The sequence below is a fragment of the Bos taurus genome, chromosome 16 (assembly GCF_002263795.3).
Source record: "Bos taurus isolate L1 Dominette 01449 registration number 42190680 breed Hereford chromosome 16, ARS-UCD2.0, whole genome shotgun sequence".
NCBI lineage: Eukaryota > Metazoa > Chordata > Mammalia > Artiodactyla > Bovidae > Bos > Bos taurus.
Window position 1 is genome coordinate 26,057,564 of NC_037343.1, and position 27,203 is coordinate 26,084,766.

The 27,203-nt window shown below is 39.6% G+C and overlaps 1 protein-coding gene across 12 annotated transcripts in view; it reads right to left on the minus strand.

Annotated features, from left to right (window-relative positions):
• TAF1A (TATA-box binding protein associated factor, RNA polymerase I subunit A) overlaps positions 1-18,637 on the minus strand; it is a 32,036-nt gene extending 13,399 nt beyond the window's left edge. For 3 of the 12 annotated variants that reach the window (XM_024976094.2, XM_059875276.1, XM_059875277.1), the window contains exons 1-4: positions 16,731-18,636; positions 12,273-12,442; positions 8,435-8,548; positions 2,556-2,754 (exon numbers count right to left, since the gene is read on the minus strand). In XM_024976094.2, the coding sequence (XP_024831862.1) occupies positions 2,556-2,754; positions 8,435-8,548; positions 12,273-12,442; positions 16,731-16,851 (604 nt within the window). In that variant the 5' untranslated portion in view covers positions 16,852-18,636. Of the gene's footprint in view, positions 1-2,555; positions 2,755-8,434; positions 8,567-12,272; positions 12,443-16,730 lie in introns of those variants that run through there. The other 9 variants (XM_010813119.4, NM_001045908.1, XM_010813117.4 and 6 more) reach the window with 9 other exon arrangements.
• Positions 18,638-27,203: the final 8,566 nt, after the last annotated feature.

Sequence of the window (27,203 nt, forward strand, 5' to 3'; positions counted from 1 at the left end):
ACAGCAGTTTCCTTGAGACAGAATTGGAGATGTGATCATGAAAGAACACATGGAGAACTTTCAGGGGGACAGTAATGCTGAGCTCCTTACTCTGGGTGTAGTTACATGGATGTTTGTTTTATAATATTCATTCTATCATACATTTGTTTGACACACTTCTTCAGGATATATTTCACAATCTTAAAGGTTCAAAAAGAAAATCTGTCCTTTGAAACAAACAGAAGCACAAAACACTTCTGGGTTCCAATACTTCTTTTTGGCCAAAATAGTAGCCTCCTTTCACCCAATGTATATAGATTAGTATCCTCTTCCCAGTGGATCTATTGCATAAATATCAATATGAACTTGGAAATGAAATGGTAACTAGAAAGCAGGTGTAAATGGATATCAGAAAAAAAAATGTGAGAAAGAAAGGCAGATCCCTGAGTAAATATAAATTGGGTGTGAATTTACCATGGAAGGGGGTTCCCAGCTACCAAGTGCATCAAAGCCAACCAGCACAGGCCACAGCAGAAAGGAAAAGCTCAAGGCAACTCTGAGCACACGTTCATGTGTTACATTCCATAAGTCTGGTTATATAAAACTAGTCCTAGTTTTTTTTTCCCATTAAATAGCTATGTGAAGTTAAAGACAATCTAAAGATCTCCACATTTCATCCCATCTTTATCTCTTGTTGCTCCAGAAGAGTGTCAGCTGCAGAAGGTACTGAATTATCTAACCATGAAAGTGACGGTATAAATTCATGTTCCAACTGCTTTAATCATCATGTATTTGCTTGAGTTCTACCTAAGTGTGTGAGAAGAAAAGGAAATAATGATTTTAAAACTCACCTAAATCAGTATCAGCAAGCCTTCTTAAAAAGAACATTACAGTGGGCATTTCAGCAAGGTGTGTTGTTGTGTTGTGTTACTCGCTCAGTACTGCCCAAATCTTTATGACCCAATGGACTGTAGCCCGCCAGGCTTCTCTGTCCATGGAAGTCTCCAGGCAAGAACACTGGAGAGGGTTGCCATTTCCTTCTCCAGGGATCTTACCAACCGAGGGATTGAATTCGGGTCTCTCGCACTGCAGGCAGATTCTTCACTGTCTGAGCCACTAGAGAAGTCCTTCAGCAAGGTTAACGAAAGAAATACAGATATGTGACCTCAAAAGATTGATGAGTCTAGACAAGGAGACACAACACAAAACACACATGAAAAAAACTTAGAATGATAAAAAAGGCAAAAGGTGAAGAGTCGATTGATACAGGCTGAACATGCAGCTGGTATGTTGGGTTTAAAGTAAAAGGAGGAGAGGTCTAACGGGTCCTGAAGACAGATGGCATACTGGAGCAGGAGGATGCACAAGAGGCCTCGCAAGGTTATCATGATGAAGACAGCATTTCAGAAGTGTCTTGGGGGTGGTTAGAGACAGGAAACAGGAAGGGAATTTGCGATTGGTGAACCCACCCGCTCAGAGACCAAGGAAATACTACTATCAATTAAGGATATTGAGGAAACATAGCTTAACATAAATGAAGTGATAAATGTCAGAACTGGGATTTGGATGAAGGAGGTGAAAACAGAAAAAGGTTAATCCTAGAGAAGTTATGGAGAAAAACTATATGAGGGTAAAAAGGTGCAGAGAATCATACAGCTTCAAAGAACACAAATTTAGGGACAGGAGAGGACATCACCACCACTGCAAGTAAGAGGAAGAGAAGGCAGCTGAGGAGACCACATAGTCAGTTTTGGAGGTGATCAGTGAGTCAAGAAAATTGTCTGTGATGACCTTTGTACAGAAATGAAACAACTTTATCTTGCCCTATTCTTTGAACATGTTTTCCTAAGAAACAACATTACAAAACAAACTAAACTCCACTGTAAACACACAGGAAGAAATGCTTCTTCTATGCGATAATGCCCATGGATGAAAATGTGTAACCTTTCCTGGAAATCACGTTTCTAAGAAATGAATGAATCTAGGACTATTGCTGGTGGCACAGTGGATAAGAATTCACCTTCCAATGAAGGGGACACGGGTTCTTAGTCCCCTTGGACCCTGGTCCAAGAAGATTCCACATGCTGTAGCGCTTAGCCCAAGTGCCACAACTACTGAGCCTGTGCTCTAGAGTCCATGAGCCACAGCTACCAACCACAGCACCACAAGTACTGAAGCCCAGCACCCTAGATTCCGGGCTCCACAATGAGAAGCCACTGCAATGAGAGGCCCATGCACCGCAGTGAAGAATAGCCCCTGCTTGCTGCAACTAGAGAAAGCCTGCTCACAGCAATGAAGACCAGTGCAACCAAAACTAAAAACAAATTTTAAAAAAGCAACGAATCTAAAATGGTCATGAACTTAACCTATGAATTACCTAATTTATGTCTGAAAAGTCTTTTGTTTAAATATCAGAGATGTTACAAAGGATGAAGCAGAATTTTACAAGCATAGCAATCTCTGTTCTCTGTACTATCTATATAAAGCCAGGCTTGGAAGAAGGGGAATTAGATTACTCCTCAAGATTCCTTCTGTCCCTCTGACAGTCTTACCACTCATCACTCATAGTTACTCACCGAGTTTAGACAATTCCATCTTCTTTTTATACCAAGAATAATACTGCAAAAGACCTTTATAGGCCTGAATAAGGTTGACTAACACTTCCTGGGAAGAAGACTTTTCACCATATCGCCATGTCTCTGCCTGGGTGAGAATTCTGTTCGCATCTTCAAGCAATCCATGATGCAGAAGGTATAATGCATGTTGTAAGGAAATCTGCAACATTAAGAAAAGCCCACTGTCATGCAGGTCATTAGATAACCATTAGTTTAAAAACTCAGTAAATATATGATACATGCTGGGCTAAGACCTTGGGAGAACACAAACAATGGAACATTGTCCCCATGATCAAAAATTCCAATCTAGCAGAAGATGCATGAAAAAAATTGTTGTTGTTTAGTCACTAAGTCGTGTCCAGCTCTTTGCAACCCAATGGACTGTGGGCCTACCAGTCTCCTCTGCCCATGGGATTCTCTAGGCAAGAATACTGGAGTGCATTGCCATTTCCTTCTCCAGGGGATCTTCCCAACCCAGGGATCAAACCTGCATCTCCTGCTTGGCAGGATTCTTTACTACTGAGCCACCAGAGAAGTCCATACATCAACTATATGTCAACTTTTCAATTAAAAATTAAAAAAAGAATAATTACATAAAGAAAGAGCAATACAAATAGGGAGAGCATTAAGGAGAAGAATAATGGGAAATACAGTTAATTATATGAACAGTGTCAGAGTTCAAACCTTCCTCTTCAACTACTGTAATAATTTCTCAACTCGTGTCTCCTGTCTGTCCCCCTACAATCCATCTTCCATGTGACCACCAAAGAAATCACATTGGTCATTTGTGTAAAATTCTTCAACAGTTCCCACTGCCTACAGAATAAAAATCTCAGCTCTATAGAGATGGCATACAGAGCTCAGCTTACTTCCCCTGCTTTCTACCTATGTGATTTTTAGAATAACCTGGTAGCTCAGAGGTTAAAGCGTCTGCCTGCAATGCGGGAGACTTGGGTTCGATCCCTGGGTTGGGAAGATCCTCTGGAGAAGGAAATGGCAACCCACTCCAGTATTCTTGCCTGGAGAATCCCATGGATGGAGGAGCCTGGTAGGCTACAGTCCACGGGGTCGCAAAGAGTCAGACATGACTGAGCAACTTAACTTAAAAGACACATTAGACACAGAGGTATCAGACTCTTTACTATCCCCTTCATGCTAGACTACAATTTCCTCCAGTATGCACAGTGAATACCCACTAGCTTCTTCAGACTCATCTCCAGCATCACATCCCTTCTTTGCCCGACTCCACTAACTCATTCAGTCCTAGCTCTTTCCAATTCCAGAGAGCCAACCATTTTCGACTTTGTCTTCTCACTGTAATTGCATTTCTACCATGGCAACCATAACCATTTATTTCATTTACATACCTGTCTCCCTTTACTGCAAGAACCATGTCCAGCAGATTGTCTGGGAAACAGCAGCAGGTGTTTTTAAAAGTGTTACTAAAAAATGTCTTTTGTCTATCCTAATTACCACCCTCAGACTCTGGAGTATGAAATAAAGTTCCTCCCAGATTTCTTTACTTCACTTGAGTAGATTCTATGAGCTTAGAAGGAGCTAACCAATAATTTAGTTAAAACTCTACCTTCCCTCCCTAAACGGCTATCTAGTTTCTCCCTGAAAGAAGAGAAGCACACAACACCAGGGCAGGCTATCCCCTTACTCCAACTGTTCACTGAGAAAGTTCTTAAGTGGAACCATACGCTGCCTCCGTTTAGTTTCTACTTATAATGTACATGGTCTACCAGAAAATAAGATCCTAAGGGAGAACCTGGCACATAAGAGAAACAAAATTTTTTCCTAAATTAATAAAACCTGTAAAGAACCCTAAACTAGGGGAAATCTTTTTTCAAAATTAGAAAGCAGTAGGAATATAAAATGCTACAGCCACTAAGGAAAACAGTTTAGTGATTCCTAAACGGGTTAAACATAGAATTATATGTCTATACATACATGTTTTTATAATACACATATATAACCACCAACTCATTGGAAAAGACCCTGATGCTGGGAATGATGGAAGGCAAAAGGAGAAGGGGACAACAGAGGATGAGATGGTTAGATTGCATCACTGATTCAATAATGGACGTGAGTTTGAGCAAACTCCGGGAGATACTGCAGGACAGAGGAGCCTGGCATGCTACACTCTATGGGGTCACAAAGAGTTGGACAGAACTTAGTGCCTGAACAACAACAAATATGTGTATATGTGTGTACATGCCATAAAACATGACCTAGCGATTCTACTCAAAGGTATACATCCAAAGAAACTGAAAGCAGAGACTCAGACAGGTATCTGTATGACAGCACTCACTGAAGTGTTATTCACAATAGCCGAAAGATGGAAACAACCGAACAAGAGATGAAAAGATAAGAAAATGTGACAGATACAACAGAATATTGTAGTTATACTGAGCTGTAACAAGGGATGAGGTCTGATACATGCCACAGATAAATCTTGAAAACATGATGCTAGGTGAAATAACCAAAACATGAAAGGACAAATATTATATGCTTCCACTTATACGAAATACCTAGAAAAGCCAAATTTATAGAGACAAAAAGTAGATTAGAGGTTATGAGGGGATGGGAGGAGGAGGGAATCAGGCGTTACCGCTTAATGGATACAGAGTTTCTGTTTGGGGTGATAGAAATTTTGGCAATACTGGTGACGGCTGCACAACAATGGAAACATAATTAATGCCACTGGTTTATACACTTAAAGATGGTTAGAATATCGCACTTTACATCATGTACATTTTGCAACAATTTAAAAATATCTGAAAACTAGGGCAAGTAAAAACAAAACAAGAATAGGAGGGTAAATATTTATGCTTCACAGGCCTATTGGTCTCAGTCACAACTGCTCGACTCTGCCATTGTCTGGCTAAAAGTAGCTACTGGCAATATGGAAATGAATGGGTGTGGTAATGTTCCAACAAAACTTTATTTAGAGGTACTGGAAAAAATTAAAAAGCATGTAAAAACTTGATTGAGAAAGTGCTTTTAGTCAAATACATAACACAGAGAGGGAGATTATCATAACATTTTGGAGGATGTCAATTCTTTTGGATAAAACTTTTATTAAAGGACACTTTAATTTGGATAAAACTCCGCCTAAACATGAGAAACAATGAAACATTTTCACACATGGATCAGAAGAGTTAATACTGTGAAAACGTCTGTACTACTGTGAAAATGTCCACACTACCCATACTACCCAAAGCCATCTATAGATTCAATGCAATACCTATCAAAATACCAGTGCTATTTTTCACATAAATAGAAAACACAATCTTCAAATTTGGATGCAAAAATTGTATTATTCACAAAAAAACCGTGAATAGCCAAAACAATCTTGAGAAGGAACAATACTGCAGGTATCACACTTTCTTATTTCAATCTATATTACCAAACTATAGCATTCAAAACAGACACACCAGACAAGTGGAACAGAATTGGGAGTCCAGAAATAAGCCCATCCATACGTTGTCAACTAATATTTGACAAAGGAGCCAAGAATACTCAAAGGGCAAAGGTTAGTCTCTTCAATGAATGATGCTGGGGAAACTATAGACGTTTATATGCAGAAGAATGAAACTGGACCCTTAATTTATACCACTCACAAAAATTAACTCAAAATGGATTAAGGACTTAAAGGTAAGATCTGAAACTAAAGCTCTCAGAAGAAAACAGAGGGAAAAAAAGTCCTTGATATTGGTCTTGGCAGTGAATGCCTGGGGTACGACACCAAAAGCACAAGCAATACAAGTGAAATAAGCAAGTGGGACTGCACAAACCAAAAAGCTCCCGCACAACACAGGAAACCATCAACAAAATGAAAAGGCAGTCTACTGAACGGGAGACAACATTTTCAAATCATGTATCTGATAAGAGATACCTAAAATCTATAAAGAACTCATATAGCTCAATAGCAAGAACAACAAAAAACATATTACAATTAAAAATGGGCAGAAGAGGGACTTCTCAGGAGCTAAGACTCCGTGCTCCCAACGCAGAGGGCCGGGGTTTGATCCCTGGTCAGGGAACTAGATCTCGTATGTTGCAACTAAGACCTGGTGCAGCCAAATAAATAAATATTTAAAAAAAAAAAAAAAAAAAAAAACGGTGGGAGGAGGAGGTTTAAGAAAGAGGGGACATATGTATACCTAGGGCTGATTCATGTTGATGTATGGCAGAAACCAACACGATATTGCAAAGCAATTATCCTCCAATTGAAAATAAATAAATAATTTAAATTTGAGCCACAATAGTGAAAGTTTTGCATCCTAACCACTGGATAGCCAAGGAATTCTCCCACTTCACACGAGCTAGAATGGCTAGCATCAAAAAGACAAGAGAGGACTTCCCCGGTGGTACAGTGGATGGGAATCCGCCTACCAATGCAGGGCACACAGGTTTGATTCCTGTGTGGAATCCCATGATTCACATGTGGAATCCTGGAAAGATTCCACCTGCCACAGAGCAACTAAAGACTGTGTGCTGCAACTACTGAAGTCCAGGCACCTAGAGCCTGTGCCCCACAAGGAGAAGCCCGCACATGGCAAGGAGGAGCAGCTGCCGTTCACACAAAGAGAGAGGGCCTACACAGCAACAAAGACCCAGCACGACCAAAAGGAAAACAGAACAAAAGACGAGGAATAACAAGTGTTGCTAAGGATGTGCAGAAAAGGGAACCGTTGTACACTGCTGGTATACATTCCCTTTGGAATGTAAAGTGGTCTAGCCCCTATGGAGAATGGTGGCATGGTGATTCCTCTAATAAATTAAAAACAGATCTAATATACGATCCAGCAATCCACATTGGCATATATATCCAAAGTTGAAATCTCTATCTGGACGAGATATCCACACTTCCATGTTCACTGAAACACTATTCACAAGAGCCAAGACATGGAAGCAATCTAAGTGAGCAATGATGGATGGATGGATAAGGAAAATATTGTATACACACACATATACAATGGCGTATTATTCACTCATGCAAAAGAATGAAACCTTGCATGTGTGGCAACATGGATGAGCTTTGAGGGCATTATGCTTAGGGAAATAAGTCATACAAAAAAAGTAATATTCTCTTATCTCACTTTCAGGTGGAATCTAAAAACATCCAACCCATAAAAACAGAGCAGGCTGAGGGCTGGAGTAGTCAAGGGACACAAACTTTCAATTATACGATGAGTAAGTTTGAGGGTCTAATGTACAGTATGGTGACTATAGCACTGTTAACTTGAAAGCTGCCACAAGGCTAGAACTTCAACATTCTCAACACAGCAACAACAAAATGATATTATGTGAGGGGATGGCCATGTTAACTAACCTCCTTGTGGTAAACATTTGGCAATATATACATGCTATCAAATTATCACATTGTATACCCTAAACAAAGTTAAATCATACGTCGATTATATCTCAACAAGGCTGAAAAACTTTTCTCAAGTATTCAAATTCCCAATTTGTTTAGCTCTTTCCCTTTTTCCCAAAAGCACCAATTCTTAGAGAGCTCAACTGACTTAAGCAAACATATTAGAATTTGGTCCATTATCATAGTCAAGCACACATGCCATTTCTGAAGGACCGGTTGTGGCAGCCAGAGATACACAAGGAGAAGACATTTTCACTCACACAATGTGGTAGGCGACAGGAAATGGAGAAGTAAATGGCTCTCAAACGCAATTTTTCTTTCAGCTTCTCTTACTGACCCAGGTGTGTTACTCCCTTTCCCATCTTTTTTACATTCTTACCTACCTTATCACTGAGACAAGCAATTTTAAAAAAAGAATGCTGCAGATGTAAATTCACAAAGCCTACATTCTCACCTTCAAGTAATTCGTGATGCCAATATTTTTCATCCGGTCAGCAAAGGTATTGAAAGTCTCCACGCTGCTTTTGGGATGATAATAAAGAATTTCACTTCCAAGCCTCCAAACAATCTGTCAAAACAGAAGTTACTAACAAAACTGTAAAACCCCTGCCTTAACCAATGTCTCAGGAAGCTATTTTCTTCTGATTACAACATTAAAAAACAACCTATAATTCCTTTTTATAGATACCACTACTGTCAACATTTTACTGTACTTCACCCAATGGAAGTACTATTACATTTTATGTGATTAAAAGCTTTTCCTGTTGATTAAAATACCAGGTGTCATTAACAGTGTCATTTTGAGCCAGAAGTCTAAAGAAGGTGAGCAGTTAAGATACATATTGACGATAACATTTTTAATTAGTATAGGAGAAAAACATTAAAGTTAGAAAACTCGGGTTCCATTAATATTGGCTTCTTCACTGCTCTCATTATGTATCAAGTGAGAGCTATGGACTCAATGTTTCCTCACATTTCATCAAGTTCTACAACTATTGACTATAGTTGGTCTATCTTTAGAGCTTCAACTTAAGAATCTGCATCAGCTTTATTTATTATAAATTTTAATAAAAATATTTTCTCCCCAGAGCACCAAAACTTTGATGACAGTACTTGCAGCTCTTCTTTTGCATGAGGGCAAATCTCTACTTCTCTTACTCCATTTAAAGTACTTCAGTGATACTGATCTTCAAAGTAAACTGGTTGTTTGGTATAATATTGGTTTAGTATAATCATAATACTCAGAAAGAGACAGAGTTCTTTTATAGATAAACAAATTGCAGTATTTTGAAGCTTAAATAAAATGTGGAGATTATCCTACCACAGTTGTTCTTAAGTCCACATGTATGTAAGAATTACCTGGGACACCAGTTAAAAACAAATATTCCAGGGATTCAGACTTGAACTCAGTAAAACTCTGGTGGAGGGCAGGAACCTGTACTTTCAACAAAGGCTCTATGTGACTCAAACAGAGCCCAAACAAGCATCTGGTAACCACTGATTTAATTTATAAAACAAACTCTGGACAAAAAAGGGCTGTAATTTGTCCAATGTTTTATAGATCTAGATTAACTGTAGTCCATAAACTAAACTTTCAATCAATGGTTAAATTTTTTTTTCATATTTTTTGGTTCTATTAGACATCTAACTGATGCAATGGTTACTCTAATAGTAAAAGCTACTTGAGATATCCATGTGAAGTTATCTGTGGATATACTGTCTTTTACAAAACAAATTTAACAATACATGCCAAGCACTGTTCTGGATCCCTGCCCTGGTGGAATTTACATTCTGTTGTAGAGAGACTGACAATAACAAAGAAATACAATAATTAAACTGGCAAGTGTTATGGGGAAAACAATGAAGCAGAGTCAGAAGACCAGGGGTGCCAGCTGGAAAGTGAAGGGGGTTGGTGTGCAGTTGCAACTTTAAATAGTGAAGGGAGGCCCCACTGCAAGTATGACGTGAAGGAGGGTGACCACAGTGATAGCCAAAGAAACAGCAAAGACAATCAGGAAGAAGTATGGTTGTTCAAGGGATGAGCAAGGAGGCCAGTGAGGCTGGGGAAGAAAAGTAAGTTAGATGGTAACAGGAGATGAGGCCAAAGGGGAAAGGGAATGACCAAAGCACGGAGAACTTGCAGGTGATCAAAAGGATGCTGGCTCTTACTGAGTGAAACAGGAAAGCCACTGCAGGGTTTTCAGCTGAGCAGTGACATGATTTGACTCATGGTTTAAAAGGACTATGCTGTATCATTAATCATTTGAAAAATGCCCATCAAAGCTACAACGAGACACCATGTCACAATCACTAGGGTGGCTGTAATCAAGAAGACAGACAATAATACTGTCGGCGAGGATGTACAAATGTTGGAAACCTTGTATGTTGCTGGTGGGAATGTAAAACAGTGCAGTCAATGCGGAAAACAGTTTACCAGTTCCTTAAGAGGTTACATATATTTATCATATGCCCCAGCATACTCCTCCTCCTCGATATATTTACTCAAGAGAAATTACAACAAACACCCATATAAAAACTTGTACATGGTGGGGGAGGAAACAACTTGTACATGAATGTTCATAGTAGCATTATTCATAGTAACAGAAAGAAAAACTACTCAAATGTCTAAAAACTGATGTATCAGTTTTATCTCATCAAATGAGATAAAGCCTTACACTGGAATATTATTTTGCAATAAAAATCATTGAAGAACTAATATGCCACAATATGGTATAATAAGCCTTGAACACATTATGTTCAGTAAAAGAATTCATTCATAAAAAGCCATATATTACATGATTCTACTTATTTGAAATGTCCAAAATAAAAAGTAAATTAATGGTTGCCAAGGGCAGGGTCTGGAGAAGAGGGACTACAAGTGGGTACAGTGTTTCTCTTGAGGGGGGGGGTGACAAAAAATGTTCTAAATTTAGATTGTGGTGACAGTTGCACATCTCTTGTGAATATATGAAAACACACTGAATTGTTCAATTTAAATGGGCGAACTGTATGGTGTTTAATGTCTCTCAATAAGGCTATTTTTTGTTTTGTTTTGTTAAGGCTCAGTCTGGTTATTATGCTGAAAATACACTGGGAGGCAGAGGAGGGTAAGCAGTCATCTAAGTGAGGTGATGGGGGTTTGAGTCAAGGAAGCATCAAAAAGGATGTGGTAAGAAGTACTCAAGACTGCAGGGGGCAGGTTTTCAAAGGAGAGCCGACAGAATTTTCTGATGGTTTGGATATGAGGTGCAAAAGAGAAAAAAAAAACAACAACTCCAGATTGGGTCTCAAAATTAGATAAGGGAACCCTGATCTGAGATAAGGAAAATTAGGCTGGACAAGGAATATCAGAAGAACCAGTTTATATTTGCTAGTATGATACAACATATCGTACTAGCTGGTATTAGATACTAAGAGGTGAGGTTGAACAGAATGTTGGGTACAGCAATCTGGACTTGACAGACGTCAGAGCCCCAGATACACAATGGGGGATCACCAGTATACAGACTGAATGAAAGGCTATGAAACTGAAGGAGATCAAGAGAGTTCAGATAACAATAACACCTAAAGATTGGAGTTCTCAAGGACTCCCACGTCAGAAGGCCAAGGAGACAAAGAGCAATCAGAAAAGGAAACCGAGGAATGGCCAGTGCAGTAGGAGAAAAACCTGAGAGTGCAGAGTCCTGGAAGCCAGACGAAGAATTCTGTTTGTTTCTTCATCACACAGAAGGGAATGACCTGGTATGCTTAATATTGGTAATGATCAAGTTAAACGAGTACTGAAAATCAGCCACTGGATTCAGCAAAGTGGATATCACTGTTGACCCTGACAAGGCAATTTGGTAGAAATGATGATTTGTGGGGGAGTCTAACTGAAGAGGGCTTGGAACGAATAGATATATAAACTCTTCCCAGGAGTTCTGCTGAAAGGCAGAAGGGAGAAATGAGCACAGCTTGTGGAAGAAGTAGAAGTCAAGAGATGATATTAAGTGGGAGAGAGAATGACATGTTTGCATGAAAATGGGAACCATCCTATAGAAAGGGGACCATAAGGACATGGGGAAAGATGGAAGAATTACTTAAATGAATGAATAAGTATTTGGGAATCTGAGAATTCAGAGTTAAAGTATTTTTTGTCTCCTTAAAATGATAATAGAAAAATGAAGTATGAAAAAAAATGTCTTGATACAAACTCAATTTGAGATCTTGCAAAAGCTGTTCTGGGTGGAGTTCAAGAGGCAGAAACTCCCAGGATTCTGTGCTATCTGCCAGGGGACTCACACTTCACTTACCTCGGGTGCACCCTGCCTTTTGTTGCTATCCGTATCTTCCAAAACCTGAAGGTAACTGTGCATGTATTCTGCAGCTCGCTGCCACTGGTGCTTCAGCAGAGCTTCTTGGATAAAATTTAAACAAGCGCTTGTTGTCTGAGCAAAATCTTTCTCCTGTTTTCCTCCAGAGGCTATAAAGGTTAAAGAGGAAAGTCTTGAGCCAGTGACCTCAAATCAACAATTCAAGAATCTTACTTCTGATAAGCACAATTTTAACAAGTAGGTATTACTTAACCCAACCCATCCCCAATACCAAAGCTAGCTTCACTTGAAACTAACTCTTCCACATCATTTTAACTAGTTGTGGCAAATGAAAAAAAAAAATTCTATTTAAGAGATGTCTAATTTGATGTTCTTGGGCTACCAAGGTCACCAGTTCCTTCAAATCTGATTCAACTATCCTTTCACCCTTGCACTAAACAGTCTGGGAAGAATCTCTCAGAGAGGGCCCCCAGTGCAAAATACCAAGTATTCAGAATGGGTAAAAATCATCAGGGTCATCCTAGGAAAGCACTGTCTTTTTTCCTACCTATGTTCTGAAAACACCAAGAGGTGCACTTTTATTTTTCATGGACCACTTTCATTTTGTATCTCTAAAATACTGACAATCCTCATGTTAAGAATATTAGGGTTAGGACTTTTCTGGCAGTCCACTGGTTAAGACCTCACACTTCCAATGCAGGGGGCATGGGTTCAATCCCTGATCTGGCAACTAAGATCCCATATGTGTCTCAGCCATAAAAACTGTTCAAAAATGAAAAAAAAAAAAAAAGATTTGTGCTTAGTTACAACCTCATCTATGACAACAAGCTGCATATTGCATCCTCCCTTCCCACACCACTAAAGACTCCTATGGGCCAGCAGTCTTCCAGTTGGGGCGCCCTCACCCCTGGGAATATGCTTAGTCACTCAGATGTGTCTGACTCTTTGTGACCCCATGGGCTGTAGCCCGCCAGGCTCCTCTGTCCATGGGGATTCTCTAGGAAAGAATACTGGAATAGGTTGCCATGCCCTTCTCCAGGGGATCTTCCCAATCCAGGGATCGAACCCAGGTCTCCCACACTGCAGAGGATTCTTTACTGTCTGAGCCACCAGGGAAGACCCCACCCCTGGGAATACACAGAGATTAATAAGTATCATGCAAAAATAGCTTTATAGCAATCAACCTGCACATCTTCAACTTTCTCACATACTCTTTCCTAAAATTGATCTTCTAGAAAGCTGTGCATATAGACAAGGCTTCATCAAAATAACTCTAATATTACCTTAAGGTGAAAATACAAGTGTTTAGTGTTGAGAAAATGAATGACTCTAACATCCATTTGCAAGTCAGGTGATTTCTAGTTCTTTAATTATCAAAAGTATAGAAGAATCTAATAATTTTTTAGAACACTATGTAATTTTTTCACAAGTGAGTGAGGAGGAGTCAAAGACCTGATACATTGCTAAAATTAAACGCCATCCATTGCCAGCTACTTACTAAAGTGAGTAAAGTTTCTCAGAATTTCCACCAATTAAAACAAAATACAGGGGCTTCCCTGGTGGCTCAGTGGTAAAGAATCTGCCTGCCAATGCAGGAAACACGGGTTTGATCCCTGGTCCAGGAAGATCCCACAGTCTGTGGAGCAACTAAGCCTGTGAACCACAACTTTTGACCCTGTGGTCTAGAGCCCAGGAGCCACAAGAGAAGCCACCTGCAACGAGAAGTCTGCTGACCCCAATAAGAGAAAAGCCTACGAAGCAATGAAAACCCAGCCCTGCCAAAAATAAATTAAGTAAATAAAATTATTTTAAAATATACAATAGAATTAAAGCTAAATCTTTTCTCATTCTAGAAATATATAATATTCATCCACAGATATAAGAATTGGAAAAAAGTGATATCCTTATCCATTTTATTGAGATAAATAAGCAATAAAAATTTACATTTAACACTTAAAATTTAACCAAAAAAGTAATACATTATTTTAATCAGCTGTGTAAAAAATTAATTATAATAATGTTTCAATCCAGAAGAAATTTTAATAGTTAAAAACTTTACAGGATATTAGCAAAAATTAAATGTGGATACATACTTTATGGAAGAATAAAGCAACAATATAAAATTTCCATCTATTAAAAGCTTTTTCATAAACACAAAACGGATGATAAAAGATATCACATTCCTAAGCTATTTAGACTCTACCAATTATTTTTTTAATTTATGGCCGCTCTACACAGCACGTGGGATCCTAGTTCTCCACCAAGGACTGAACCTGCATCCCTGAAGTAGAAGCATAGAGTCTTAACCACTGCACCCAGGAAGTCTCACCAAATATGTGTGTTTAAGTCATATAATAATTTCATTTGAAAGTGCCAATATATGCTGAAAATTATGCCTTTTGGAACTACCAAACTTATGATGCAATTTTTAGATGGCACATTAAAATGGTGCAAGATAGTACCTAATTTTTTAGGGGAAAAAAAAAGTAGACTACTTCTTTTGACTAGTGCTTCTCCAACTTTTTAAATGTATATACAAATCACCCAGGGATCCAGATGTAGTCCTAACACCACCAGAGAGCTTATTAGAAATCCGGAATACTATGCCCTGCCTACCTCTCTGAATTAGAAGCTGCATTTAACAGGATCTACAGCCAAGTTCCTAGGATATCAGCAGCAACACCAGGCAGCTAGGCCAAGAAACTGACAAAATGCTTCTTCCCTAAAACCTCATTTATTCATCTAAAGGAAAACTGATCTCAGGCCAAACTCCCTTCTGTTATACCTCTAGTTTTCACAGCTCAGACTGGAAATTGACTTTAGACGAGGATACAAAAATCCTTGGGCAATGCCCCTCCTATCTTACATCTGAGCCTAATTATCTCAGGAACAGCTCAAAGAATAGCATTTTTCGTAAGCAAAACATAATGTTATTTGTCGCTGATAAACTTGAAGAATAACTATCAAGGAAAATATATTTGATGGAATGAGATACAGTAAAGAACTAGTGTCAGCAACCTAATTTCTAATTCCTTTGAGAGAACCTAGAAACTCATCAGCCTGTCAACAAGTATTTTTTGAGCACTGCCATGGTCAAGCACTAGTCTAGGTACTCACCATAGGGTGCCCACCTTCAAAGTTTTTATTCTGGGGGACACACCCTTCAAAACACCCAAAGAAATTTAAAAGAATAAAAAGTAAATAATTGTTAGGCAACTAGGTTTTCCTATTGTGGTTAATTACCAATAAAACATCAATATTATCTGCAACTATATTCTCATAGCAGACGAAAGTATTAATATTTGGGGTTTAACAGGCTATCCATAAAAGATGAAACATTTTTAAGTATGTAAATTCTGGTCTTAAACCTACTTGTTTATGGACTGACTCAAGCTCTCCATAGAACACTGTTGACAGACACATGCCCAGGTATGCAGTAACTAGCAGAAACTAGATTACTATTAATAGTTCCCCACAAGGGCAAGGAAACACCCTCTCTGAAGTTCCATTCATTGAAACCTGACTCAAACCATGTATATTAATCCAGTAAAAATAAAATGAGGAAAGAGGCAATAAATTATTACATTTTCAACACTCACTACGCACAAGGCTCTATGCTAGGCACTTTTCCCTTTTTTTAAACATATGTATCTCAAAGCAGATTTTGAGATCAGATAGGCCTGGGTTTGACTCCTGATACCAGCATTTAGAATTTTAACTTCTTTGAAATTAAGTTCCCTCATCTGTAAAATGCCTGGTACATATATTTACTGAGAACTAATTTACTGAGATAATTAAATAGATAATATTCAGGTTAAAAAATAAATAAGAGCTAAATTCTAGCAGCCAGGGACTCACAATCAAGGGGAAAGAAAGCTAGGCTAAGAAAGATATATTTGTGAATAATTAGAAAAGTGCTAGTTCATGACAACATACAGATAACTGATTTTTTAAAAATATATTCTAATAAGGAATTATCCCATAGAACAACTTGTTTATTTCTACATTAGAGGAACAAAGAAGAAAATAGTCTTTTCCTAAAATCTACTATAGATCAATTCTATTAGGGCTTATTTCAATGCAATTCAACAGAAATTTCTGGTATGTATTCCTCAATAGCAGAGATCTTATCTTCTTCAACAAATCTGTCCCCAGTATTAAGCCAATGCCAGGGATATAGTAAAATGCTCAGAAGAGTTACTGGAAGAAAAAAAAAAAGGGTATCGACCACAATACAGACTGTTATTAATTCAAAGAATTCTATGAGAAAAAAATAATATTTTTTTCCTGTGTCTTTTTTATTAACTGCCTTAAAAAAAATCCTCATATATTCTTATCTTGAAAATTGAACCAGCTTGGCTATCTGATTTTGTATCCATATTGAATCTTATCATCTACTTCATTAAAGCTGAAATGGTTATATGTTATTTTACTTACCTATGGATTCTATATGCTTCTGGAGCCAAGGGAAACACATTCCTGAACCAGAGCGCACACACGGTTCTCCCTGTTCATCCTCTGTCGTGGGTCTTATCAATTCTTCACTGAAATCACTCATATCTATTCCAGACTGAAAATATCAGTTACTTTCTGTACATCTTAATCCACAGGTTTCTGAATTATACAGAAAGACAGCCACTTTTATCTAATAAATACCAATGATCAACAAAATTAACAGCACCTGGTAGTTCCTTTAAAAAAATGAATTTAATTATGTCAGCAGCAGCCAAAATGAATGACCCATTTAAAAACTATTGACTACTTCAAATACTACTATATTTCAAGAAGAGACAAGGATAGATAAGATACTCTTTAATTTAAAAAAGAAAAACTAATATAGAGGAAGAAACATATAAATGATGTATGAGGTAAAGGTGATTGCTCAGTCGTGTTCAACTCTTTGGGACCCCAAGGGGTATAGCCTGCCAGGCTCCTCTGTCCATGGGATTTTCCAGGCAAGAATACTAGAGAGGGTTGCCATTTCCTACTCCAGGACATCTTCTTGACTCAGGGATCAAACCTGCATCTCTTTCATCTCCTGCAATGGCAAGGCAAAGTCTTTATCACTGAGCCACCGGGGAAGCACAAATGATGTATAATAAGACAATATGAGAAATACAATAATAACAGCAGTAATTATCATTCTCATTGAGTCCTCTCTATATACCAAGCCTGCTGCTGCTGCTAAGTCACTTCAGTCGTGTCCGACTCTGTGTGACCCCAGAGACAGCAGCCCACTAGGCTCCCCCCGTCCCTTGGATTCTCCAGGCAAGAACACTGGAGTGGGTTGCCATTTCCTTCTCCAGTGCATGAAAGTGAAAAGTGAACGTGAAGTCGCTCAGTCGTGTCCGATTCTTAGCGACCCCATGGACTGCAGCCTACCAGGCTCCTCCATCCATGGGATTTTCCAGGCCAGAGTACTGGAGTGGGGTGCCATCGTCTTCTCTGATACACCAAGCCTACAAAGCATCTAATTTAATCCTTACAGAAATCTGGAGGTGAGTAGTTGAAAAAACTGAAGGGCTCAGTGAAACTTTGTAACCTGGACCAATGTCACAAAAAAGTGAGGACAATATTCTGGGAACTAGAATGTGTTCCCAAACACAACTGACATGAACAGAGTTTGGGGTGTTCGTGGAAGAGGGAGGCGGAAAGCAGATGGCGGGAAGAGAATCTACAAAAACAGCTTTGTGCCAAGCTGAGTTTAGACTCAATCCTCAAGATGCTCAGGACTCCTCTACGTCCTTCCACATACCCAATTTAGGTCCTGCAGGTACTACCTGCTAGTACTTCTCCCATCTTCGCCAAACTCCGCAACTCCACACCACTCCCCCAGCTGGGGACTCCTTCAAACTGTGTCTAGATTACTGCATGAGCTTTCCAACTAGTAATCTTGCCTCAAATTTGGCTTCTCCACATCATCAACCGAACAAACCTTTCAAAATCAGATTAAAAGCACGTGTTTGAAGTAACATGAGTTTTGAACCCGACTCACACGTTGAGTCCTTCCAGAAGAAGCTCTCCCAACCCAAATTCTAAAGCCATTTAGGCGTCGTGTAGTTGTCACGGTAACCAAAGCAGCTCCACGCCTTCAGCCTTGCCCGCGGAACCCGTTTCAGAGTAAAAGAGAAAATATAAGAACACTGGTGAAGCCTAGGGTAGGCCTTCCTCTTTCACGTGAACGCAGGCAGTAACGACAACCGCGGGACTTACCTGCCTGAAGCCAGAATTTTTCTGTGATACCAAATGTCTTCTGACTCCGGACCAGAGGGAGGAAACCCTCACACAACACGAAACAAGTAAGTTTTGAGAACAAGCTTGCAAAACTGGCCTCCAGCGCTCTGGAGACACGCAGACGCAGCCCCGCCCCTAACTCTCGATTGGGCGGTGGAGCAGCCTCGACCCCGGAAATAACCCGGAAGTGGCCGTGGATTGCCGCCTTCCCATTGGATGGGTCTCAGGTTTACAGCTTGGTTTGTCTCAGCGGGAAAAATGAGAGACTTTAATTGTAAAAGAAGATTAATGCAAGGGGAGGCCGGCTGGATAAGGGTGCTGCTAAGTCGCTTCAGTCGTGTCCGACTCTGTGCGACCCCATAGACGGCAGCCCACCAGGCTCCCCCGTCCCTGGGATTCTCCAGGCAAGAACACTGGAGTGGGTTGCCATTTCCTTCTCCAATGCAGGAAAGTGAAAAGTGAAAGTGAAGTCGCTGAGTCGTGTCCAACTCTTAGCGACCCCATGGACTGCAGCCTACCAGGCTCCTCCATCCATGGGATTTTCCAGGCCAGAGTACTGGAGTGGGGTGCCATTGGATAAGGGTAACAGTCAAAAAAAGCAGAACGTCACTTTATCCGAGTAGTTCCCCGTATGACGACCTTTCAGTTACTGCTTGGCTCGCGGGTGCGCGCAGCGAGCCTGGAGGCGTGGCCAAGATAAATCTGCATAGCCTTTTAACTGCGTCCTGGAAATTTTTTTTTTTTCTTTTATTTAAGGTTTAGCTTTGAATTGAAATGACTGACTGCTTCCCCCAAATTTAAGGGAGGTGTGCACCCGTCTGGAGTCACTTTTCATGACGAGGGTTAACGAACTTACTAAGAAGTAAGTGTTGAAAGTAAGTTTCTAATATAAAGATTTGGTTTGGCTACATTTCTTCCCTTGCTGTGAGGTGTAATTTCACCCAAACCAACCTAAAATGGGTTTTACCTGGCTGGAAATTCATGCTCCCACAAAAATGGGGAAGAAATTTTTGACAACTTAAAGTTATCAGTCAACTCAAGGCAACAGTAGATAAAAGGGAGGAAGTTAACTGATATCTTTCTTTTTTTCTCTGACAGACTACCAGATTATTTCCATTATTAGCTACACAAGTTGGAGAAACATATTTGCTGAAAATAAGTCAATAATGAGAGACAGAACCAATCAGGAGCTATTCTCTCTGTGTTGGTTTTCTGTGGGAAAGTAGGATAGAGATGGAAGTTTCCACAAAACCAGCTGGCTGGTGAGCACTTCCTCTAAGCGCCGGAAACATCAGGGCATTCAAAAGGGTTCAAATCACCTGGAAAACATGCAACAAAACTGCATAGTTTAGAAAACTTGACATGGAATCTTAGTTCTCTGACCAAGAATTGAACCTGGGCCATGGCAGTAAACGTGCCGAGTCCTAACCACTGGACCACCAGTGAATTCCCACTTAATTATTATCCAAATAATTGTACCTACTGCCTGTTAGCCTACATTTGCCTAAGTTTTAGTTGAGAAATATGTTCTTTTGTTACGAATAAAGGGAAAAATTCCTCTACAATATTCCCGATAATTTAAATATATCCATGATTTGACTCCCAATACAAAGGGAAAAAAAAAAAACCAATTCAGTTTTAAATTCAGGATAAGATAGTACAGAAGAGGAAACAACTGTGGGAGTGTGGAAGCACAACAATATAAGACCCCTCTCAGAGAAGAGTAATACAAATTCAGACGTGTAATATATCTACTAAGGTAGTATTAGCTTCAGTGGTATATACAGGGCTTCCCAGGTGGCTCAGTGATAAAGAACCTGCTTGCAATGCAGGAGAATTGGAAGAGACGTGGGTTTGATCCCAGGGTCAGGAAGATCCCCTGGAGAAGAAAGTGGCAACACGCTCCAGTATTCTTGCCTGGGAAATCCAGAGGAGCCTGGTGGGCTACAGTCCATGGGGGTCTCAATAGAGCTGGATACAACTTTGCAACTAAACAACAACATATATTTTTTTTTTCTTAGATATTATAATTTTATTTTACAGCTAAGATAAACATATATTTTTTTCTTAGATTGATATTATAATTTTATTTTACAGCTAAGAGAAACTTATATATTTTTTTTTCTTAGATTGATTTTTTTTATTTTACAGCTAAGAGAAACTACGAAATACAGAATTTTCACCACCACAGGTGCTTTATTAACTGGTCAGATTTTAGAAAAAGTTATAAGCAGTGTTTCTCATCTGGGAGGTTAGTACCATTTCTACCAAGAGGAGTTTGGAAATTACTGTGTATGATCTGTAACAAGTCTGCTGTGGTTATATGTTTCATCAAAACCATATTTTCTCCCTCTCAGTTCTCAGCGTCTCCTTCCAGGAGGCACTTTTGACCTCACAAGCATATTTTGGAAGGAGTTATAACCCTCCATGCTATCTTTTAGTAACAAAGGAGCAGTTTCCAGGGTAGGTACTATCAAAAAGTGTCTCCTCTGTGACAAAGTCATTGATTTGCTGAAACTCTTCCCTGGTGGCTCAGACAGTAAAGTGTCTGCCTACAATGCGGGAAACCCAGGTTCGATCCCTGGGTCGGGAAGATTCTCTGGAGAAGGAAATGGCAACCCACTCTAGTACTCTTGCCTGGAAAATCCCATGGACGGAGAGTGTGGTAGGCTACAGTCTATGGGGTCACAAAGAGTCGAACACAGCTGAGCGACTTCACTTTCTTGTATCATCAACCATCCCTATTGGCTGTAAGAGCCTGAGACTCTGCTGTTTATTTAAACAACATAAATGGACAACTTCATAATATGTTATCCCATTTATTCGTATAGAAACATTATGAGGTTTTACCATGAGCCCCAATGTTATGCACAAGAACTCTAAGCCTCAAAAAAGTTAGCAGCTTGCCTAGGGTCATACAGTTAAACTTCTGATATATTTTAATGCTTTTGACTCCATTCTCTGTGTCTGCTAATTGTCCCAGTAAGGAAGTAATCCCTATCTGAAAACTGTAAATAGATAAGCCAAACAGTCTACACTGTGGAAATTGTGCTGTACAGGCCTCACCCTGGTATTTGTTCAAAGCACCAAATATTTGGCTTCTATGAAGATAGTGCCAAAGTAAATCAGGCAGACCCGGAAACAGGAACTTCTATATAAGCCTATATTCTCCAGGCAATTTCATGTGTTTGAGTTTCTTTCTTTGTTCAGTAGAAATGGTAATAATATTTGTCAGGACTAGACAAATAGTACATGCTGATAGAAGACCTTGCCTTGTATATGACTCACTCCCAGGAGAATATACCCTTTGACAGGACTTTGACGTGGCTTTTTAATTGTAGGAAAATAATTTAACTCTACTGGCCGTTCCCAATGGAAATCTTCAATTCTCTTTGGCTTTCAGACAGGATACTGCTTAAGTTCCATTTCAGTTATATGATCCATTTACTGAAAGTCTGATAGCTTTCTGTTTTTCACTCTAAATCTAAATTATTGTGCTTGATTAATAATCTTTAATAATCTGATTTACCCTCACCACCCAAATTATCTCCCACTACTCTTGTTTTAAGATTTTTTATTGAAGTATAGCTGATTTACAATGCTGTGTTAGTTTCAGATGTACAGCAAAATGATTCAGTAATACATATACATATATCCTAAGAGTCGGACCCAACTGAGCGACTTCCCTTTCACTTTTCACTTTCATGCATTGGAGAAGGAAATGGCAACCCACTCCAGTGTTCTTGCCTGGAGAATCCCAGGGACGGGGGAGCCTGGTGGGCTGCCGTCTTTGGGGTCGCACAGAGTCGGACACGACTGAAGCGACTTAGCAGCAGCATACATATATCCACTCTTTTTTAGATTCTTTTCTCACATAGACCATTACAGAGTATTGAGTGGAGTTTCCTATGCTTTACAGTATGTTCTTATTAGTTATCTATTTTATGTATAGAGGTGTCCACTATACATAATCCCACTACTTTTTAATAGGATCATTTCAATCCAGAAGTTTAGGTTTCATCACTGTCTTCTTTTCTCCTATGCTTCTTTATGCCCATCCCTACCCTCCCTGCTCTATCATCAAGCAACCACTGTCATAGGTTAGTCTGAATTGTCTAGAATTTTATTTAAATGCAGTTTTACAATGTGTATTATTTTTTGGATCGGGGTTATTTCACTCAGAATCTCTTTGCTGTTGCTAGTATCTATAGTTCCTTAGTATTGCTGAGCAATATTCCAAACTTTAACATCTATTTACCTGTGAAAGGACAGCTGTGTTTTTGTTTGTTTGTTTTGGTTTTCACTGTTACCAGTGAAGCCACCATGAACATTTGTGAACAAGTCTTGGTGTGGATATGTTTAGTTCTCTTGAGTGAATACCCAGGAGTGGAAAGACTGCATTTGTATGATAGGCATAATTTTTAAAGAAACTGCCACACTGTTTTCCAAAGGGGTTGAATCATTTTAAATTAGAACCAGCAATGTAATGAGAAATCCAATTATCTTCATCCTTGGCAGCATTTATTATGATCAATCTTTTTAATTTTAGCCATCTAGTGGATGTGCAGTAATATCTCATTATGGTTTTAAGACTCTTGAGAGTCCCTTGGACTGCAAGGAGATCCAACCAGTCCATTCTGAAGGAGATCAGCCCCGGGATTTCTTTGGAAGGAATGATGCTAAAGCTGAAACTCCAGTACTTTGGCCACCTCATGCGAAGAGTTGACTCATTGGAAAAGACTCTGATGCTTGGAGGGATCGGGGGCAGGAGGAGAAGGGGACGACAGAGGATGAGATGGCTGGATGGCATCACTGACTCGATGGACGTGAGTCTGAGTGAACTCCGGAAGTTGGTGATGGACAGGGAGGCCTGGCGTGCTGCCAAGAGTCGGACACGACTAAGCGACTGATCTGATCTGAATGACTAATGAGACTCTTCCCTGGTGGCTCAGACGGTAAAACGTCTGCCTACAATGCGGGAAACCCAGGTTCGATCCCTGGGTCGGGAAGATCCTCTGAAGAAGGAAATGGCAACCCACCTCAGTACTCTTGCCTGGAAAATCCCATGGGCGGAGAGCGTGGTAGGCTACGTCCATGGGGTTACAAAGAGTCAGACACAACTGAACGACTTCACGTCACTTTAATGACTGATGGGGCTTCCCAGGTGGTGTAGTTGGTGAGGAATCTGCCCACTAATGCAGGAGCTGCAGGTTCAATCCTTGGGTCGGGAAGACAGCCTGGAGAAGGAAATGACAACCTCTTCCAGTATTCTTGCTTGGAAAATTCCATGGACACAGGAACCTGCAGGCTTGCTGCTGCTAAGTCGCTTCAGTCGTATCCGACTCTGTGTGACCCCATAGACAGCAGCCCACCAGGCTCCCCCCGTCCCTGGGATTCTCCAGGCAAGAACACTGGAGTGGGTTGCCATTTCCTTCTCCAATGCAGGAAAGTGAAAAGTGAAAGTGAAGTCGCTCAGTCATGTCCGACTCTTCACGACCCCAGGACTGCAGCCCACCAGGCTCCTCCGTCCATGGGATTTTCCAGGCAAGAGTACTGAAGTGGGGTGCCATTGCCTCCTCTGAACCTGCAGGCTTAGACACAACTGAAACTGGCTACTGAGCACAATGACTGATGATACTGAGAATCTTTTCTTGTACATATTTGCCACATTTGTATCTTGTTTAGTAAAGTATCTGTTCAAATCTTTGACCCACTTTTTTCAAATTGGGTTGTTTTTATTGTTATTAATGTTATAGTATTTATATATTCTAGATACAAGTTCTCTGTTGAATACATGATACATGCTTTGCAAATATTTTCTCCCAGTCTGCGGTTTACCTTTCCATTTTTAATAACTGAGAATATATTAATAGAAATGAGAGCAAATGTTTTTACTTTTCTAAACCCCATATTAATTTCTTTATTTTAGAGTTTATGGGTTTTGTGTGTATTTTTTCAGTTTTAGTAAATCCAAGGTCGCAAACATTTTCTCCTATAGTCTCTTCAAGAAGTTATTCTTACATTTAGGTCAGTGATCTATTTCCAATCAGTTTTTGTATATGGTATGTAGTAAGGGTTGAGGTTGATTGTTTTTTTTTTTAACCAATGGCTATTCAATTGTTCCAGCGCCATTTATTGTAAAGATTAACATTTTCCCACTGAACTGCCTTGCCATGTTTGTTGAAAATCAATTGCCTCTATATGTGTGGATTTATTTCTAGAATATTCTGTCCTGTGGACCTATGTGGTCTGCTTATAGGATCTTCGAAAAAGCAAGAGAGTTCCAGAAAAACATCTATTTCTGCTTTATTGACTATGCCAAAGCCTTTAACTGTGTGGATCACAATAAACTGTGGGAAATTGTGAAAGAGATGGGAATACCAGACCACCTGACCTGCCTCTTGAGAAACCTGTATGCAGGTCAGGAAGCAACAGTTAGAACTGGACATGGAACAACAGTCTGGTTCCAAATAGGAAAAGGAGTACATCAAGGCTGTATATTATTTAACTTATATGCAGAGTACATCATGAGAAACACTGGGCTGGAGGAAGCACAAGCTGGAATAAAGATTGCTGGGAGAAATATCAATAACCTCAGATATGCAGATGACACCACCCTATGGCAGAAAGTAAAGAAGCACTAAAGACCCTCTTGATGAAAGTGAAAGAGGAGAGTGAAAAAGTTGGCTTAAAGCTCAACATTCAGAAAACGAAGATCATGGCATCCAGTCCCATCACTTCATGGCAAATAGATGGGGAAACAGGGGAAACAGTGGCTGACTTTATTTTGGGGGGGCTCCAAAATCACTTCAGATGGTGATTGCAGCCATGAAATTAAAAGACGCTTACTCCTTGGAAGGAAAGTTATGGCCAACCTAGATAGCATATTCAAAAGCAGAGACATTACTTTGCCAACAAAGGTCTGTCTAGTCAAGGCTATGGTTTTTCCAGTGGTCATGTATGGATGTGAGAGTTGGACTATAAAGAAAGCCAAGCACCAAAGAACTGATGCTTTTGAACTGTGGTGTTGGAGAAGACTCTTGAGAGTCCCTTGGACTGCGAGGAGATCCAACCAGTCCATCCTAAAGGAGATCAGTCCTGGGTGTTCATTGGAAGGACTGATGTTGAAGCTGAAACTCCAGTACTTTGGCCACCTCATGCGAAGAGGTGACTCATTTGAAAAGACCCTGATGTTGGGAAAGATTGAAGGCAGGAGGAGAAGGGCACAACAGAGGATGAGATGGTTAGGTGGCCTCACCAACTCAGTAGACATGGGTTTGGGTAAATTCCGGGAGTTGGTGATGGACAGGGAGGCCTGGCGTGCTACGGTTTGTGGAGTTGCAAAGAGTCAGACACAACTGAGCAACTGAACTGAACTGAGCTATACCAGTATCACATTATTATAATTAATGTAACTTCAGTAAGTCTTTAAAAACGTAGTGTAACTTCTCAGCTTTCTCTTTTTCAAGGCTAGTCTATGTCCTTTGAGTGCTTGCATGCTAAGTCACTTCAGTTGTGTCTGACTCTTTGCAACCCTATGAATGCCACACTCTTCTGTCCATGGGATTCTTCAGGCAAGATTAGTGGAGTGGGTTGCCGTGTCCTCTTCCAAGGGATTCTTCCTGACCTTGGAATTTAACTCTCATCTCCTGTGTCTCCTGCATTTGCAGGCAGGTTCTTTACCACTAGCGCCACCCAGGAAGCCCATATCCTTTGCATTTCCACATAAATCTTATAATTAGCTCATTGATTTCTACAAAGAAACCTACTGGGATTTTGATTAGAATTTCATTAAATTCATAGATCAACTTAAGTAAAGTGGATATTATTATAATATTAAGTCTTACAGCCCATGAATATGGTTTAACTCTCGTTTTTTAAATTTAATTTTCATCAATAGTAGTTTATACTCTTTAATATTCAGTTCTTTCACATCTTTAGTCAGATTTACCCCAAAATATTTTATTTCAGGTGCTATTGTAAAAAGTATTGTAGTTTTAATTTCACATTCTGATTGTTCACTGCTGGCATATAGCAGCACAATTAATTTTTGCATACTGTTCTTGTTTTTGGAAACTTTGCAAACTTCTTAATTCTAGTAGCTTTTTGTAGATTTCTTAGGATACTCTAGAAATTTGTCTGCAAATTTAACTTCATCCTTTCTGAATTTTATGCCTTTTATGTTCTGCTTGCCTTTTCCACTGCTTCAATACAATGTGGACTAGATATGGTAAGAGCAGACCTCCTTGACTTCTTCCTGATCTTTAAAGGAAAGTCTTCGATTTTTGATCAATAAAACTGACACTAGCATAGGTTTCTTTTGTACAAGCCCTCTATCAAATTGAGAGAGTTTCCTCTACAGGCATTCCTGGTTTTATTGCACTCTTCATTATTGCTTTGCCATATACTATCTGTCTTACAAATTTAAGTTTTGTGGCAGCCCTTTGTGGAGCAAATCTATCAGCTCCATTTTTCTGACAGCCTTTGCTCACTTCATGTCTCTGACACATTTTGGTAATTCTTACAGTACTTCAAACTTTTTCATTATTATATTGTTATGGTGATTTGTGATCAATAATCATTGCTATTATTATGATGACTCATTGAAGGCTCATAAGATGGTTATTATTTTTAATCAATAAAGCCTTTTTAAAGTAATACACATTTTTTAGACAT